This window comes from Ylistrum balloti, unplaced genomic scaffold, assembly GCF_031769215.1.
Source record: "Ylistrum balloti isolate Yb309-2 unplaced genomic scaffold, AGI_CSIRO_Ybal_v1 Utg369868, whole genome shotgun sequence".
Taxonomy (NCBI): Eukaryota; Metazoa; Mollusca; class Bivalvia; order Pectinida; family Pectinidae; genus Ylistrum; species Ylistrum balloti.
In genome coordinates this window covers 634139-654098 of record NW_026782012.1, presented here as the reverse complement: position 1 = coordinate 654098, position 19960 = coordinate 634139, and the positions used below count along the sequence as shown (strand labels likewise).

The 19960-nt window shown below is 33.9% G+C and overlaps 2 protein-coding genes across 2 annotated transcripts in view; one reads left to right on the top strand and one right to left on the bottom strand.

The window, feature by feature from the left end:
* The window catches only part of LOC132545948 (cardioacceleratory peptide receptor-like), a 51423-nt gene extending 50396 nt beyond the window's left edge, over nucleotides 1-1027 (top strand). Inside the window, exons 6-7 of the mRNA XM_060209629.1 lie at nucleotides 346-486; nucleotides 789-1027. Coding sequence (XP_060065612.1) covers nucleotides 346-486; nucleotides 789-1027 — 380 coding nt within the window. The remainder of the gene's footprint in view (nucleotides 1-345; nucleotides 487-788) is intronic.
* Nucleotides 1028-5484: 4457 nt separating this feature from the next.
* On the bottom strand, nucleotides 5485-11145 carry LOC132545944 (uncharacterized). Its single transcript, XM_060209626.1, has 5 exons — nucleotides 10918-11145; nucleotides 10413-10564; nucleotides 9855-9977; nucleotides 6755-6848; nucleotides 5485-6253 (listed from the first exon to the last, which is right to left on the bottom strand). The coding sequence occupies exons 1-5, from the start codon at nucleotides 11090-11092 to the stop codon at nucleotides 6120-6122; spliced, it is 678 nt and encodes a 225-aa protein (XP_060065609.1). The 5' UTR covers nucleotides 11093-11145; the 3' UTR covers nucleotides 5485-6119.
* Between the last annotated feature and the right edge of the window lie 8815 nt (nucleotides 11146-19960).

Genomic DNA, 19960 nt, shown 5'->3' with positions numbered 1-19960 from the left:
CGTTAATACCAGTATAAACACCAGTTTTCAAATATGTTTTCTGTGGATTTTTTAACTGAGATGCCCACGAATACATAAGTGCAATGAAATACCTAGGAATAGGTACGAACTTCGATATTCACATGCGTTAAAATCTTTTTCGTTTAGATGTTGTGCTCTGAATTATAAAAATTATGTTACTTAGATGTAACAGTTAATTCTGTATGCGGTGATTTCGTTCAAATATATCAATTGTTTATCAATTAAACTGAGAAGGAGACATTATCCTTCTATAAATATCTAATGTTATTTCTATATTTCCACTGAGTCTCAGTCATATCTTTTCTTCATATTATATTTTTACAGGAACTACATATGGTACCCCATCTTTAGTACTACATCGCACACCTATACGAGGCAATCGGGCTGACATTGGCATGAGTTCAAGGGGGATCATTCCAAGGGCTAGAATAAAAACAATCAAAATAACATTCGTTATTGTTTTAGGTAATAAATTACCCTAAATCACTTACAAAAAAATGTTATACATTGTTTACAATGAAAAAAGTATGGAATATGTTACATCCTAATTATATTTGGATGTTTCAATTAATGTCACAGAGATAATGCAAATGTACAAATGACTTAAGAAATATATGCAGTGTATAATTATAACGAGGTTTTCAAAATAAAAATTATTTCAATATTTTCAATAATAGCTTAGTTGATTTAATTAATATAAGATTTTCTCATTTTATATCTTTGAATACCTTCATTTCTTTTGATTAATGTTATTTCTTTAATTCCAGCATTTGTACTATGTTGGAGCCCATTCTTCGTGTATGATCTGTTGGACGCCTATGGTAACATAAAGAACGGCACACCACAAAGCATTGCTGTTAGTACCTTCATACAGAGTCTCGCCCCTCTTAACAGTGCTGCCAATCCCATCATATACATTATCTTTAATACTCAGATGTTTGCAAAATACTGCTGTAAGAGCTATGGAACCCAATCTCCCTCCAGAACCTCCATTTCGCATGTGTGAATTTTATTCATATATTCACAATGTGAAATAAATTGAAGAATTGATATAAGTTTGACGGAGTCAGTATCCAGACAATCAGGAATGTATGTTGGAAATATGACACGAATTGTATATATATATATACATATTGTAAAATACATTTATATTGCTTCTCTAAAACCATAGGAACATTAATTAATGCAGCATTCTTATTTTGATCCCAAATAAATATTATTACGAATAGGGTAGGATAAGATAATATGATGATATAATTATACTCCAAATATATTATGTATTTGATAAGAAACTATCAACCAGATCAAGACATAAATTATGATATTTGCAACTGACGGAAAGTATCTCGGTTGAGACTTTTTGTCAATGACTCTTATACTATGATATAAGTAGTAAAGGCATGTGAAAGTAACTTACCTGAAAGTCCAATACTTTTACAAAAGTGAAAATGAAAAAGGACGACTTTGGCTGAAAACTGGATTTTTCGTTTTCTAAACTGGTTGTCAAATAAGACACTTTGATTATATTTCCGTTTTCTCTAACCTCCTGTCATTCTTAGGACACACCAAGTTCTTTGGGAATAACCACTTTTATAATTGAAGGTTGAGAGACAATCTTTCCAACGCTCCTCAGAAACTGCCCGAATCCTGTATTATTATTGTCCGTTTCTGATATTACATATCCTTGATTTGGATCACTTTCACACTTGAATTGTAATGGAATATTTTGATAATTTGCGCGAATGTTTAACACAAGCGGCAAATGTTATCTTAGTTGCAAATGGAGTCCAGACACCGCCGCATTCGACGGGTGTTCGTGTTGTATATGCACAAACAGAACATGACAGGAAAAAGCCCTGCAAACGGCAATGATTCATATTAATTCATATTTGGAACGTTGGACCTCGACATGAAATCAATCATTTTTGGGGTTGAGTATACAATAGCCATTAACATGTACAAAAAGTAGTATTTTTGGTCGTGATAGAAGTATTGCAATCATAATTATTCTGAAATTCACAAAAAAGTAATACCAAAATTACTGTTGTTTTTTCAGTGTAACATGACATTGTAATACTAAAATTACCGGGTTTTTTCAGTGTAACATGTCATTGCAAAACTAAAATTACTGCAGTTTTTTCAGTGTAACATGACATTGTAATACTAAAATTACCGGGTTTTTTCAGTGTAACATGTCATTGCAAAACTAAAATAACTGCAGTTTTTTCAGTGTAACATGACATTGTAATACTAAAATTACCGGGTTTTTTCAGTGTAACATGTCATTGTAAAACAAAAATCACTTGGTTTTTTAGTGTAACATGACATTGTAAAACTAAAATTACCGGGTTTTTTCAGTGTAACATGACATTGTAAAACTAAAATTACCGGGTTTTTTCAGTGTAACATGACATTGTAAAACTAAAATTACTGGGAGGTTTTCAGTGTAACATGTCATTGTAATATTAAAATTACTGCTGTTTTTTCAGTGTAACATGACATTGTAATATTAAAATTACTGAGTTTTTTCAGTGTAACATGTCATTGTAAAACAAAAATCACTTGGTTTTTTAGTGTAACATGACATTGTAAAACTAAAATTACTGGGAGGTTTTCAGTGTAACATGTCATTGTAATATTAAAATTACTGCTGTTTTTTCAGTGTAACATGACATTGTAATACTAAAATTACTGGTGTTTTTTCGGTGTAACATGACATTGTAATACTAAAATTACTGGTGTTTTTTCGGTGTAACATGTCATTGTAATATTAAAATTACTGGTGTTTTTTCGGTGTAACATGACATTGTAATATTAAAATTACTGGTGTTTTTTCGGTGTAACATGACATTGTAATATTCAAATTACTGGTGTTTTTTCAGTGTAACATGACATTGTAATACTAATATTACTGGTGTTTTTTCGGTGTAACATGACATTGTAATATTCAAATTACTGGTGTTTTTTTAGTGTAACATGTCATCGTTACACTAAAATTACTGGTGTTTTTCGGTGTAACATGGCATTGTAATACTAAATTACTGGTGTTTTTTTCAGTGTAACATGTCTTTTTGATAAAATCATTTTTCATAATTACTTTCGATCACATCGGAGGAAAATTGTTCAAGATTGTCGTATATGGCACATAGTATAACAAATTTGAAATCGGAATAAAGTTTTATTTGGGTAAGGAACTGTACTGCATGTGTGGTATCATGGGTCCATTTTAGAAAAAGAAATTATGTTTGGTGATGTTGTCGGATATGAACAAAATAGCTTTAGCGTGGTTATATAATTTACCTCTTATGAACTATTTGAAACAATGCATGCACAATGTAAAATGGATACCATTTTCAAGGGAAACATTTTATTTGATGAAAGAATTCAAGGTATCTGTATAACATCTTTCAATCTTCGTTATAATGTTTTTTATCTCAACATTTCCAATAAAGTATAACGTTATTGATAAAAACGTAACCAAACAGTACCTCCAAATACCATACCAAATTACAATTGGAACTCTTATCCAGGTCTTAAAACCCCTAGTATACTCTTGTGGAATAACGTTCTCTCCTAAATCGATCGAAAAGATAGATAATACATATTTAAATTCCTTGGTCGTATTTTCCCTAAGGTTTCCCGATGAACCATTTTTTCAATTCTGTGTGGCCTTCATGGCAATTTGATGGATTAAACAATTGCATTAGTGAATCAAAGTGCTATTGGACCGAAGGGCAATCGTTTTTTTAAGTTGCGTAGGATTTCGATTTACGTTAATTTGGAAAAAATCTAACTCGCCATATCGCTGTATATAGCCGTGTGAAAGACGGATGATTAACTCCACGTTTACACAGTTTTGAGGTTCATCCCTTTTCCTGTATAAGATTATTACCATATATCTTGTGATTATGTAAAAAGTCTGCGACATAACTCTTATGGTCCTCTAGATGCATAAGGATTGTATGTGCTCAAAACTTGTATATTGTATTTTGTCAGTTTTATTTACAGGCCGTTCGTGAAAATAAACATATTTTTGCTTATTTTTGTGTTCTTTAATGATTATTATCTGGACAATCATTTTAAGGGTTCAGACTGATCTTGTTATTTCCGAGCATAAAATAATTTGGATGGATGCCAAGATTGGAACTCTGGTTCATCCCCCAGTACATAAAGGGACCTCTCGCAGGAGGTCTCTTTCACCTTTATCGTTAATTCATTTTCATCACGTTTACTCTTCTCTCATCTAACATTCATTCTTTGATAATATTCACGCAGAAAATAGTTAGAGATTTACATATATCAGTTCACGCATAGATAGCTACAAATAATAAAATATGTATATGCATGCATATGAACATTACCATAAAGTGTTCCTGAAAAGGTTAAAGGTTTCTGTCACCAAGGCATTTGCTTGATAGTAATAGTATCTAAAATTCTACATTTCACAAGGGATCGTATAGTAGAATTTGTACATATATATGATAAAGCTCATACTCATAGCCAAAACACATGACATAAATAAGATTCGCTATAGACAAAATACAAACTGGATTTTAATAATGAAGGACCTGGAAAACGTCCATAAAATTTCAGATGACGCAAACTAGTTAATAGTATCCATGGAAATATTCTGTGATGGAGGATTAAATAGACAAGCAACGTTAATCGTCAACATCAATGAAGATAGGCCAACACGAACATATGACACCATAACGAAAAGACAGCACAAACAGATGACATCATAACGATAAGATAACACAAACAGATGACATCATAACGAAAAGATAACACAAACAGATGACATCATAACGATAAGATAACACAAACAGATGACATCATAACGATAGCACAATATATACAGATTACATCATATTAACCTATACTTTCCAATTATTTTTTTAAGATTCATAAAATATTACTGTTTACAAATAACGTATTAAGGGAAACAAACCGGAATGGAATTCAAATAATGCATAAACAAGTAAGATTTGAGTAGAAACTTTAACCATTCATACAATATTACAAGATCCTAATACTGCTACCTGATTTAAATTAATCAAGTATGAGATTTACAGTGTTCATAGAAATGTATCAAATGAACATGCGCAACATCTAATTAACGTGCAGATGTTAAATATTTCAATTATTTGGCTCATTACGGTGTGGAAGTCACCATTTAAACTGAAGATTATTTACCTTTAGAATGGAATGTGAAATAGACATTTTTACCAAAGTTATTGTACATCAACATGTGTGATAATTGAAATAGAATAACAAATTCATGTTATATGCAATACAAACACTCGCCCCCAACACACACACACTCACCACAACCACACCCCCACCCCCACTCACATCTCAACCCCACCTCCACTCACCTCCACACAAACACACTCACTCCACACCCCACCCCAATATATATATATATGATTTCAAACAATGGAATGATTATCATATTTGTCTCAATATTATGACTTTTTCTCAATGATTACATTGGCTTACGTAATAATACCCATTTCTTATAAATTAATACAACATAAATTAGTTGGCATGCCATTTTGTAATACTGCAAATCACCAATTATTATGAACACAATATCGGTCAACAGTGTTATCCGTTTGTTCGCCGTAAACTACTACTGAAAGTAAATCATGCTCAGGTGATCAACACTGTACATGTGCTATGGAGTAGGTCATTGTTTATACATTTTTATATGTGATGTCAACAGAGATTAATTTTCTTTTCTCGTGTGATGTTCATTCGTTAACATTTTTGACCGATAGGTGTAGTGAATTTCATCTTCGTCCAAGATTTTTTCAGAAAGGTATTCGATAATATAGGGCTTAACTGGAAGTGAATTTCTTGACAGGTAACCAAATCATGTGATATTAAAAGACGACATTCAATGTTGTAATACGTTAAAACCGAAATATTGCTATCAATTGCATGTACATTATGATGCAGTGCTCGTTGCCTTTAAAATGATATAGCTTAATACCTAATAATAAACATTAGAATAACAACCCATACTCAATTTTACATTGACAAATATATTACAAATAAGTACATACATATTGTATGTAGATTTTGTTTTAACATCATAAGTGACAGCATTTTCTTCGACCTGGAGTTGGTGACGTTAAATTGCTGACGTCAACAGTGGGCGATGATAATGTCGTATCAGTTGATGTTTGTCTGTCCAAAGAATCTGCCTCCTCCAACATCATCTCGGCTGTAAAAAAACAGACCTATTAATCATCAGATATCAACAACTCAATCGTGCAGACAAATTAGAGGTCGCTACTGTAACACAAGCTCACCTGAGGTTGCAGTGTTCATTTTACCAAACAATGAAGTATAATTCATCATACCATTGCACATCGAAAGTAATCCAAGTCAAAATCTAGACGGGGTGGTGAAATAACCCCATAATCAATATTTTTTGTAATTTTTTAAACTTGTTTTAAAACGAATTTGATAGTTTGGTATTAAAAGGTATTATTCGCTTTGTGTCTTTTTTGTGTGATATTTATGATTACATCCAAAATTGAAAGCTTGCGTACAGCTCTATATTTAATAAATAAGATATAACCAAATTAGAAAGTGAATATTGTCCCTTGAATGCATATGGTGAATTGGTACCAAACGTATGCAATTGATTTGTGTGTTTACGCTTAAAGTTGAATTTAACCAAAATTGTAGAATATGTACATTTCATATATATACGTCTTACCTAGCATGGCAAATAGCCTCTCTACGTTTTCACCTGTTTTTGCCGAAGTTTCAACGAAAGCCAAGTTTTTCTGAGAGGCAAAACATTTCCCAACCTGAAATTTAAACAAAGAATTATTTTTGTGCTTCTATTTTGATTACTTAAGTGATTAATTCATATATAAATGTGAAGCGAGATTGAAGATGTATTCGTTGACGCATTATAATTGTATATTACATGGGGAAAACGTACAAAGAGATTATCGGTGAATGTTACTTTATAGACGACAGGTCAGGTACGCGTTAGTCGGTCCCCATTAAGTAATTGTCACGTTCTCATAATATTACAAGGTAAATAACGACGAAAACATCAGGCATGTTAATTGCCATCAAACGCTTCAAAACTTCATATCGCACAAAAAATACATCATTATGCACGATTTGGTGTCAAAAGTGAGTCTATTTTGCTTCATTTCCGTTTGTTTTCGTGACAGAAGTATTGTTACAGTGGTATATAATTTTTTTTAATGATGACATTTTGTACAGGACGCTGTTTAATTTAGTGACATTGCGAATATCGAACTCATCGTGTGCCTTCTCTATACTATGTATTAATTCACCATGAACAAAAAAGCTTTAACTTGGATATCAGCCAACTGGATCAACTGGTAATTAATGATAACCAGAATACTGCTATCCTTGCTAGGAACAATCAGTACTTGAACACAATCAGCATTTGCTTTCGACATCAAACAAATATTAGTATGCTAGAAACCATTAGTAGGTTACCTCCATGAAATAAGCCATAGTTAATTACATAGAAGTTGTTGTTATGATTCGCCGTAACCTGCCTATCACGGTTTAATTCATTCTAGCACGGTCCAAAATATTTGGATGTACATGGCATTTCTCTGCATCCGGATCCGCCTCCTCGTAGGTTTCCTTAATAACATCACTGACAATTCTTAGAATCAGCTGAATGATGCAATTTAATTCATCGTTTGGCTACACCTTGTCGAATTCTAAATTTGTATTGAAAGTTTAGTTTTTTTTACTTTTGTACTAAAGTCTTCGATACACTTGCCGTCAAAACAAATGCTGAAATCCCGTTATTGTGGTTCCCTATTGTTCTGAAATGTATCTTAGGTTTAGTCTGTTGTCCAATCACAATTGAAGATAGAAGGAAGATAAAGTGCAAAAAAAAAAAAAAAAAAAACCCATAAAAATACATCTGGCGTTATATATCAAGAGGGACAACTCTAGTTTACAGAAGAAAAATGAGAACTTAAGCATCTACGTATAGTTTAAGACGGATGAATAGCACCGAGATGTATTTGTAATAAATAACATTTTAGTAGACTATCCAACTATAATAAATGACATGAATGAGAGGGTTTGTCTGTTTAGGAAGTGCTGACCAAAATCTGAACATCTTACTCTACATTCCTACAAACAACATAAACTTTCACTATGTATTATGATGTACAAAAGACAAGTCTATGGAACATTTTGATTTAATACTGTATAGTCAGTAATAACTTCAATTACACCATACAGCTGTTTCCATCTAAACCAATATATATATATATATATAATATATATATATATATATAATGTATAGAATATAATAAACGTAAATATATCACTGAAATATACTATACATAATAATGTGCGCTATCATCAGGTATGAATTTCCGGGTTTCAATTTAGAATGATTTACAAAAGTCACAAAAACACAAATGAATAATATCTTAGTACGAATAGAATAGATCCACTAGAGTCAAACATTAAATTAAACTGCATCATACAGCTGTTTCGTCCTTCTTAGACTCGTCAGTAATGCTACATCATACAGCTGTTTCGTCCTTCTTAGACTCGTCAGTGATGCTACATCAAACAGCTGTTTCGTCCTTCCAGGACTGGTCAGTGATGCTACATCATACAGCTGTTCATCTTAACAGGACTCGTAAGTTCTGCTACATGATACAGATGTTTCGTCCTTCCATGATTCGTCAGTGATGCTACATCAAACAGCTGTTTCGTCCTTCCGGGACTGGTCAGTGATGCTACATCATACAGCTGTTCATCTTAGCAGGACTCGTAAGTTATGCTACATGATACAGATGTTTCGTCCTCCCATGACTCGTCAGTGATGCTGCATCATACAACTGCATCGTCCTTCAATGACTCGTCAGTGATGCTGCATCATACAGCTGCATCGTCCTTCAATGACTCGTCAGTGATGCTGTATCATACAGCTGCATCGTCCTTCAATGACTCGTCAGTGATGCTGTATCATACAGCTGCATCGTCCTTCAATGACTCGTCAGTGATGCTGCATCATACAGCTGCATTGTCCTTCAATGACTCGTCAGTGATGCTGCATCATACAGCTGTTCGTCCTAGCAGGACTCGTAAGTTATGCTACATGATACAGATGTTTCGTCCTTCCATGACTCGTCAGTGATGCTGCATCATACAGCTGCATCGTCCTTCAATGACTCGTCAGTGATGCTGCATCATACAGCTGTTCGTCCTTCAATGACTCGTCAGTGATGCTGCATCATACAGCTGTTCGTCCTAGCAGGACTCGTAAGTTATGCTACATGATACAACTATTTCGTACTTCCATGACTCGTCAGTGATGCTGCATCATACAGCTGCATCGTCCTTCAATGACTCGTCAGTGATGCTGCATCATACAGCTGTTCGTCCTAGCAGGACTCGTAAGTTATGCTACATGATACAGATGTTTCGTCCTTCCATGACTCGTCAGTGATGCTACATCAAACAGCTGTTTCGTCCTTCCGGGACTGGTCAGTGATGTTGCATCATACAGCTGCATCGTCCTTCCATGACTCGTCAGTGATGCTGCATCATACAGCTGCATCGTCCTTCAATGACTCGTCAGTGATGTTACATCATACAGCTGCAACGTCCTTCAATGACTCGTCAGTGGTGCTTAGGGCCTAAATTCATGAAACTTAGGAGGCGGCTTGGAGAAATCAAAACTGAATTAATGAAATTGATAATCATTTTTAGATATCAACATCGCGTTGTATAGGAAAGGCGTGGTCTGATACGATTAATACACTTATAAAACATATTTTATCATTGCTGACCTCAGTGGACACAGTCCGTTGTTCTGGCAGGTCCATCTTGTTTCCAACCATAGCGATCTTCACTGAGGTTGGACTACTGGCCAATAGGTCCTTCAGCCAGTTAGCAGCATTGTCGAAAGATTCCTGGTGAAAATAAAAACACGTGATTTCTAACGTGCAGAAAATAACATATGTTCTATCTTATTTAGTCAACCAATCAATAATATCGCCTCTCAACAGTCCGTCGTGCGGTGTCCATCATTCTTTTAACAAAGGTGTCAGTACGCGCAAAACATATTTGCGACTTTGTAATTTGTAATTTTCTAACTTACCGTTTCAGTCTAACCCTTGTTCGAATTCATTTTGATGCAGTGTGGGTAAATGTCATGAGACAATTTTATAACTTTTTTGTAAAACATCTGCAAGTGTTCAAAATTCTATATATCACACAGGCCACTTAAAAACACACACCTCATTATCAAAAGCAGTAAAGAACTGTAGTTACAGATTTTTAAAAATATGGCTGTGTTACAGTTATATTATAAAAATAAGTTGGACTGTTGTAAGCTATTGGTTTACCTTGCTTGTTACATCATAAACTAATATGGCTATTTTGGCATCTCGAAGGTACATAGGAACAAGACTTCGGAACCTCTCTTGCCCGGCAGTATCCCAGATCTGGAACAAAAAGGTTTTCCCAGATACCTCGATGGACCTCACGTAAAAACTAGCTGAAATTAAAATGAAAATAAAGCATATATTTAAATGGTTGGTTACATAAACATTCACACGAAACGAGTAACTTCATTACACATACGATGATAAATTCTAACGATCCGGTCTTTTACTTTGACTCATAGTGGTATTGTGAATCAACAAGTAGTGTGAACTTTTGGTATTCTCGAGCAATCAACTGATGCCAGCCGCCGGGACAAAGTTTCGAAGAGGTCAATGATATCCTGGCTAAATATGACATGATATTTAGTGCCTTATTGCAAGTTACACTTATTTTAAGACATTTCCATACAAAGAATAGGTTGATGATACACAAACAAACGACAATGTGACTCTTTCTAACACTTACCCCCAATCGTTTCATTATAAGATGGTATAAACTCGTGTTTAGCATATCTGACAGCCAATGACGTTTTACCCACGTTCATGTCTCCAACGGTAACAACCTTGACTTTCATCACTTCGTGATATTCTTTAATTGATCCCACAATGTTAGCGGTCCCATTTAAGAAACCGTTTTCCATAATCCAGGAAGTGTGTCAAAACGAAAGCTGATTTTTGTTTTCAAGGATTTTATTTACATCCTGTTGTGGATTGTAATAACTTCCAGACCGTCACTGAAATTAGATAGGGGAAAAGAAACACTTAGGTTATGACGAATTAATTATGATTATCTTGAAAAGCACTTGTCACATGATATAAAGGCCAGGCAATTTAGTTGAAGTAAAATCCTGCATCAAACACAAAGTTCTTTCCTTAAGTAGACAATCTCCTTTCAAAAGTATTTATGTAAATATTTGTTTTGTTAACATTTTGCCTTCCTTTCATCAATTTTTTGTTTGAAATTAGATTTTGTGAATATGATAGAATATCCCGTCTGCGGTTTATACAACGGAGATAACATTATTAATCACCACTAGATTATTCTGTTGATTTATCGTTGGCTATACTGCCACAAGTATCACAGGTAAATTTCCGTGTTAGGCTTTTTTAAAGTGAAAGCAGGCATCGGCGTATTAACACATCTTTGAAAGAAACTTTTACGATCATAAAACGGCACTGTCGACAGAAAAAACAATCTTAAAAAGAATATCGTACAACGTTATTGAGAATAGCTTCGATTGGTTAGATTTAAGAAATAGAAAAAAAACTTTTATAATTAGCATTTCTTGTTCGATCTCACTACTATGCAATTCGAAATCAATCTTATTCAAACTTTTGCTTATAATACACAAGTTCTTTATTAATATCTCTCTCTCTCTCTCTCTCTCTCTCTCTCTCTCTCTCTCTCTCTCTCTCTCTCTCTCTCTCTCTCTCTCTCTCTCTCTCTCTGTCTTTGTCTCTCTGGCTCTCTCTCTCTCTCATTGGAAATCATGACGACTATGTCTATGTATTGTTCTGCTATAATACATGGTGGATATACATTTAATACATACGGTGTTGTAGGCTGACTCACTACGGCAACAGATGTCCATTAGTAATCTTCTATATATATTTACGCCACTATGAATATATTTATTTTAATACTTGCTTTTATTTCCATGAATCCAAAGTTTGCATGTTTTGAATTATGATATTCAGAGGTTAATGAGCACAGACTTACCCTTACTCTTAATTCCATTTGTATTTAGCTACTGAACACCAAGCAATGCTATCTTATTTCATTTTAAAACGATAAATATTCGTTTAGAGTTCAAACAAATTGTGAGAGTTGACAAAATGAAAATTTCTGGTTAGAAATCGACTTTGAAATATGTCAGTTTCATTCATATACATTAATTGATAAGATGTAGGTAGATGAATGTATATTTCTTGACAACGTTCATACTTTGGACACATAGTAAGCATTTAACCGATACGTCTGCAATGTATGAAGATATGCTATGTAAAAAGCTGCAAAAATAAAATACAACAAATAAGATTTCTTACCTGGTATCCGCGAAACCACGAAAGAAAGCACTCACGGGTATTTCATGTTGCGAGTTATTTTGGTGAGCGTAAGATATATGACAGCATTTAAACTATGCTTGTGACATACGTAAGTGTATAAATTTAGAACACACGTAACCATCATACTCCTGGGCTTGTATATAAAACTTTCATAAAAGGGCATGATTGGATTCATAGCATAAAATACTTATAGTCCTACAAAAATTGCATTGACTGAATCAGAACAAATTTAGCCAAACATACTGAAAATGTTGTCGTAAGATTTCAAAATAGAAATGACATACTGATAGAGCAGATACTATAATCTAGGATATGAAATGCAAGTTATCTCGCTTTTAAATGAAAAACTGCACATCTAGTCTTATCTTATCAGCGGTTTGGATCGATACTCACTGAATGATATCGATCTGTCTGGAGGTGTTATTCATTCAAAGTAGAGCAAACACACAGAACACCTTGTAAAATCTTATCTAAATTTCTCTATACATAGTCCTGTCTCCTATTCCTGTCTCCATTAGGTTTCTTAAAGGGCGTCATTTTTGATATATTTTATTTCTGTTTTGGACACTTATAAAATGACACCATAATATATACACTTCATGTGTATACATGCCATTGTCAGCTTTACAATAGCTTCAAGTTGTCTCAGACACATAGCAATAATGATTAATATATACTGTTAGATTGATTTGCAATTGATACAAAAAATAATGTTAATAGTTTTATAATGAATCTTATTTACTGTCCCAGTATATCGGCGCTGTTGGGTTCTTGTCATGCGGTCCAATTTCTTATCTTTTCACGACAACATTTAAACATCAAACACGATATATTTACCAGGCTAAATAAACATTACAATATATTACAACATAAAGAAAATGTTGAGGTTTTGATTTATTCAGCAGACAAAACTTTTATTGGCATTGCAACTTTACAGTCATTTTGACACTAGTTTTAAGAGTATTGTCAGCTTACAGTAAAAACAGAAAGTAAATTTATCTTCATATCCAAAATAGTAGTAATATTCTTGGAAAGGGTAACAGCTGCTATTTTGAAAGTAAACTGTTGGTTTAGTTGGTATTTCCACACGATTGGAGAGATTGATTGCAACATACACAACAGTATAACTAAAGAAACTGCAACAGGAAATACTAAACTGAAAGTAGAGCTGAAAAGTTTAAATGTACGCAGTGGTGAAGATATAGTACAACTCTTCTGAATGAATAAAAAATAGTACAACAAAATTCTTGTTTTTCATACTTGCCTTCATTACATTCTTGATTAAATACCATCAGATGATACACTGGATGTCGTAGTGAAAGCAGTTAAAGTCTAAACGTCCATGTATTGTATGCGAAGGCCTGTAAACGTCTACACTGGAGTAACGCTCGCTGAGAAATATATATATGGATATTTTAGTGTAGGGGTGATTTCCGCCTTCCTGGGATGTGCGGGCTATTACATTAAATATCGTTCACGGCCGTTATCGGTTGTTTATCTACATTAATACATGTGTTATATCTCCTGGCGTCATAATCCATAACATAGAATGTATATCAGAAAATATACTGTTATCGGAAGGAATGAAAGTCAAACCAAACAAAATATATAAAATGTATGGTTTGGATAAATATCGCTTCTCTGCTTGAAGAAATTCGTTTGTTTTCGTGCTGCATATTCGTGTAGTCATCACCTTCCGTTGTTTCAATTTCGATGACACAGTATGTCAATAGTTATTTCGTGACATGATGTGTTTGATACTTCCTATAATAGGGTTTCCAAGTTAAAACACAATTTGATTTGATAAAACACTCGTCTTAATAAAAAAGAAGTTTGAATTTATTCACTTCTTCATGCCTTTGTAATGTAATTTAGTCATAGTTTCTCAACTTTCGTTTTTATTCAGTCCCCGGCTGAGGCATAAGAAGCCCCTTCTATCTCATTTTACCCTCTTTCCTCTTACACACACCTGATACATGTAAGCGTTTTATAGTTTTTTCTAGATACTATACAGAAGAAAACGGAAATATTTAGTAACTGTTTCATTCTTAATCAATTACAATTGCAGTTATGTCATCAACAATTACCGATTTGTAAAACCAGGCTATTCTAGGTAAAAATTCAATTAAATTCAGATGATATTTTGCCTTATAAATATAAAATGCTGGTCAAAAAGATAAATAGATTTCTTCAAAATAAATTAATTAATATTTAATTCATAGAAATTGTCTATATACATTAACCTGAGTAGGAATGCGGATAATCTTTATAGATTTTTTTCTATCTCTATTTTTTGTACAGAAAAAATATTATGAGGAGTAACATTACTGAAGGACCAATGTTTCCTACTATAGATATTAAGTTAAATTCAACCTCAGTACATCGATCACGGGTATGTCGCTTTCTGTTGTTTGGTTCACTAATAGGACCATTCTTTCTCTGTAGAATACACCACCATGCATCTAGGCATTGGTTATGTTGACTCGCACCATACATAAAACTGCAGTTTCCTCTTGTAAAGGTACTTTGCATGTCTGCTACAAGAAAATTTTCTGTTCTCATGCAATGTTGGTATACAACCATTATCCAATACAGCTCTTGCAAAATACGAACCGATTACGCCTGGATCATTGTCTTATTCACTTCCATTCAGATAATATGACGAGAATACCCATCGATACGCCCATTTATGCATATTCCATAGGACTTTAGCTTGTCGTATGAGAGAAAATGCCATACGAACTTTGGTCCTCTTGGCATCTAATCTCTTCCCTTCAGCTTTCTTTACCTTCTTAAGGATACTTCATCGGGGTCACGTGTTTGTGGAAGAGTTGTTACGACTTCCTTCCTAACAACTAATCCCGATTGAATACATTTCAGATGCATCAATCTATATATAGTCATGCAGCTGACTAGATGTCCTCAGTTTATTTTTGATAAAGCTAACTACATCAGCTATGTCTGGAAAATTTCCACGTTTAAGTAGTCCTATTTCATTCAGTGTACTGCCTTCCAGTTTCAATATGATAAACGTGGACTACAGTATAGTTAACCATTGGCGTTTTATTCATGATTCACCAAGCCCTAAATTTACACAATGCACTATTTCGAAACAAACGTTGTGCGACGCGTATGTGCCTTGAGATAATTTTCTACTTTTGTTGCCAAATCGTTGCCAATTGATGGTAAGAAGATTTTGCTTTTTTACGGCAAAAAACAATGAAATTATTGAATAATTGTGCACAACAACTCCGTCGTCCAAACGATAACTATAACACAGGAACTATCACACTACTACTAAATGACGAGACGGCGGAGTAAAATCCGGAATTTTAAATCGCGCACCGAGTCCAGTACATTCTGGATCCTTTTCAAATGTCACAGCGACATACTTTTACCATGTATTGTAGATAGAAAGTGGTGTGTTTCAGTGTATGACGTCCCTATCATAAAATATTCCGTCTTTTGCGTTATGTAAAAATTCTTGCACAAGGCATCAATACCATTGGTACTCGTGAGAGGATTAACTTGTGCTACGAGATATTAACTCAAACACACGAGATAATTAACTCGTGCGCTGTGTACGTGTTACGTTGTCCGTCTATAAACAATTCGTGTAATGTCTTATTTTCTCACTAATCCGGAAATGACATGGTTGACAGGCGTCGATCTCGGATTTTGACAGTAACAGTGTGTAATTGCTATTTTCCGGATTGATCGTTCTAGAATTTTATATGTAGGTTCCCTTGGTCCCTGGTTGTGTATTGGCTCAATTTCGGAGTTATCCGGAAACAACATGGCCATCTTAGATTTTTGCATAATAGTCTGTTGTCGCTATTTCTACGTACTGGATGATTTTTTTTTTTAATTTCATTTGTAAATTCCTCTTGGTTCTTAGTTGACCCTTATGATTTTTGGACTAATTAAACAAATGGATGATAGTCGACCATCTTGGGTTTGACGAGATCATTGTCGCTATTTATTATAAGGAATTTTTAAATTTCATATAACTAAGTGCAAAACTAGGGAAAAGAAGAGAAAACGGGACAAAGATCCGCCTTTTAAAGAACAAATAAAACATTTTTGGGCGCTAAAATCCCTGTGTCATTGTACAATTCTTATTTTAGTTTCTGCTTCCTGTTCCTTTTGCTAACACTTGACGGTGTGATGGGGCAGAGGTCGCTTTTTAAACCTGGTATGGGGGCCTAACAGTAACTGTTTCTCTATACCACATATATTGTTATATGTATATTGTTAATTCCGCAATACGTTCGGAGTGTGCATTTAAAATGTATTTTTACTCTCTGCGATATATCCTACAACACATCAATTGCATGTGGCAGATTAACTAACGGTTATGATATTGCTGTTGGAGGTATATTGACTATATATGAAAACGTACCAAGTATACTAGAGTTGTATAAATGCTGAACCTAATAAACGAGACCCATTAAAGAAACATATATCTTCCTTAAGGTCATGGTTTTCCAACGAGAAAGAACACTATCATCAAGATATTTGAGGGGGAAAAAGTTACCTTTAGGCTCCATACGAGATTTAAATGCACTGGTGCTTTCTCATTCCGTCAAATGTTATCAATGAAACGTTACTAAGAACTTGGTGACAGATATAGTTTCCTAATTTACATCTCATTAAAATATTTTTCTAATCATCAAAAAGATAAAACTGTACAATGAAAAATGAAACAATTCAAGTTAAAGTAATTTAATTTAGATAAGTGATACTGTTTACTCAAGAAGTAGAATGAATAGTATGTGGACATTAGGAACTCAAAAGAGCTTTTGACCAATCTTCAACAACTTCTTCTAAAAAACAATTCTTCAATAATAACATTTGTTTCTTTCTAGACTGAGAGAACGTTCTCTTGTTAAGGAAGTTTCTATGGTGTTGACATGTCGCTGTTGATTCGATATTTAAAAACTTATTCCCATTATCACGGTTTTCGTGAAATAAGTCGTCAACTGACGGAAACCCCGTGACACAGCGTGTAAAAACATACAGAATGATGAAACTTTTGAGCCTAGTCTTACGGTGGCTTCGGTGATTTCACTGAGAAACATTCTATTTCTTTGCGCGATATAATTGACATAATATACTTGGATTGACCAACATTTATCTGGCGGTTGTCCGAACACCTTGCCTTGTAATTTTTTCAACAGTCTCTGTGTAAATCTTTCTTTTGGTCACATTTTGCCCTAGTTTTATTGAAGTTGAGTTTGGTTTGTATTAATGTTGACATGTTGGTATCCTAAAATGGCCTAAAATGGAAAATGTGTGAATTTGGTAGTTACCATAGATACGGAGTGAAATATAATACACGCCCAATAATGTAACATCTTTATTCTAATGAGTACCCTACATACACAATGTACAATATAATATGATGACATGCTTGTGATACTAAGTTGTTTCAGGATATGAGTATTACACGTGGTTCATATAGAATCAAAATATAAGCTTAAAACAAAACCATGAAATTCATAACATGAAAAAATAATCCCTTGAATTGTTTTACATATGTCTTAATAAAGATTTTAATATTTTTCAGTATGATAAATAATTTTTTACAAACATGGTGAAACATTACTTTATATTTCACACCATTCACAATCGCTTCAGTGTAAATCCCTAATTACTCGCTTCAGTGTAAATCCCTCATTACTCACTTCAGTGTAAATCCCTCATTACTCACTTCAGTGTAAATCCCTCGTTACTCGCTTCAGTGTAAATTCCTCATTACTCACATCAGTGTAAATCCCTCATTACTCACTTCAGTGTAAATTCCTCATTACTCACTTCAGTGTAAATCCCTCATTACTCACTTCAGTGTAAATCCCTCATTACTCGCTTCAGTGTAAATTCCTCATTACTCGCTTCAGTGTAAATCCCTCATTACTCACTTCAGTGTAAATTCCTCATTACTCACTTCAGTGTAAATTCCTCATTACTCACTTCAGTGTAAATCCCTCATTACTCACTTCAGTGTAAATTCCTCATTACTCACTTCAGTGTAAATCCCTCGCTTCAGTGTAAATTCCTCATTACTCACTTCATTGTAAATCCCTCATTACTCGCTTCAGTGCAAATTCCTCATTACTCACTTCAGTGTAAATCCCTCATTACTCACTTCAGTGTAAATTCCTCATTACTCACTTCAGTGTAAATTCCTCATTACTCACTTCAGTATAAAAATTCCTCATTACTCACTTCAGTGTAAATTCCTCATTACTCGCACCAGTGTAAATTCCTCATTAATCACTTCAGTGTAAATCCCTCATTACTCACTTCAGTGTAAATTCCTCATTACTCACTTCAGTGTAAATCCCTCATTACTCACTTCAGTGTAAATTCCTCATTACTCGCACCAGTGTAAATTCCTCATTACTCATTTCAGTGTAAATCCCTCATTACTCGCACCAGTGTAAATTCCTCATTACTCACTTCAGTGTAAATCCCTCATTACTCACTTCAGTGTAAATTCCTCATTACTCGCTTCAGTGTAAATCCCTCATTACTCACTTCAGTATAAATCCCTCGTTACTCGCCTCAGTGTAAATCCCTCATTACTCACTTCAGTGTAAATCCCTCATTAACCGAAATTTAATGTGAACTATAGCATATTTGTCTACCAAATGATCAATCTATTACATCAAATCCAGACCTACTGACTTTATATAAGGCTTTGGAATTGACTAAGTCTACAGCATAAATAAAAAAGGGAATAAATTCAATGAAAAAAAATACCACTTACATCGCTACGTTGACTTATTATTTACAATTCTTTATTTTCAGTCAAAATCTTCAAACAATGTTTTTTTTCTGTGACACCTACCAAACTTAGCCCAAACCTGCAGGCATTTATCATAACTTATTTGCGGAAGTAGTAAAGTCCCAATGTGACCCTACAAGGACAAGGCATTTAAGGCTGTACCGTCATTTAGTTTGTTCCATCCGATATTTTTATCTGATGTCACCATCAAGTATAATTACCTTAAGTTTACGTTCTATAGAACTCTCTGGTCTATGAACCATTTCTAAATTGCTGATGTCATCATAAAAATGTTTGAATGACGTCATAATCGTTATCTTAAAAGGTAGTATTACATATTGTATTTCCTAAAACTATTATGTACAATACACGCATCATTAAACTAAAATAGTTCAAGAACTTTTGATGGATATAGAAATACATAAATTTCCTTTCCGGACAAATATTAAATTGTTAAGCGTAAATATTGATTTACTTAATTATGTCCAAACCTAAAATTTTATTTAAAAGTGTGATTTTATCGTTATCAACATATCCTTCATAATCTAGTTAAAAACAGAACAAAAACAAAAACAGGAAAAAACAAACAAAAAAGGAAATGAAACTGCTTTGAATAGGTGACAGGATGTGATTTAGGTCAAATTTCGCGGTG

Excerpts from the sequence above, each read along its gene's own strand:
- LOC132545944 (XM_060209626.1), bottom strand. The coding sequence starts at position 11,092 with ATGGAAAACGGTTTCTTAAATGGGACCGCTAACATTGTGGGATCAATT. Across the intron at positions 10,565-10,917 it reads TTATAATGAAACGATTGGGG|CTAGTTTTTACGTGAGGTCC; the intron begins GTAAGTGTTAGA and ends TTTTAATTTCAG. Across the intron at positions 9,978-10,412 it reads TTTATGATGTAACAAGCAAG|GAATCTTTCGACAATGCTGC; the intron begins GTAAACCAATAG and ends TATTTTCACCAG.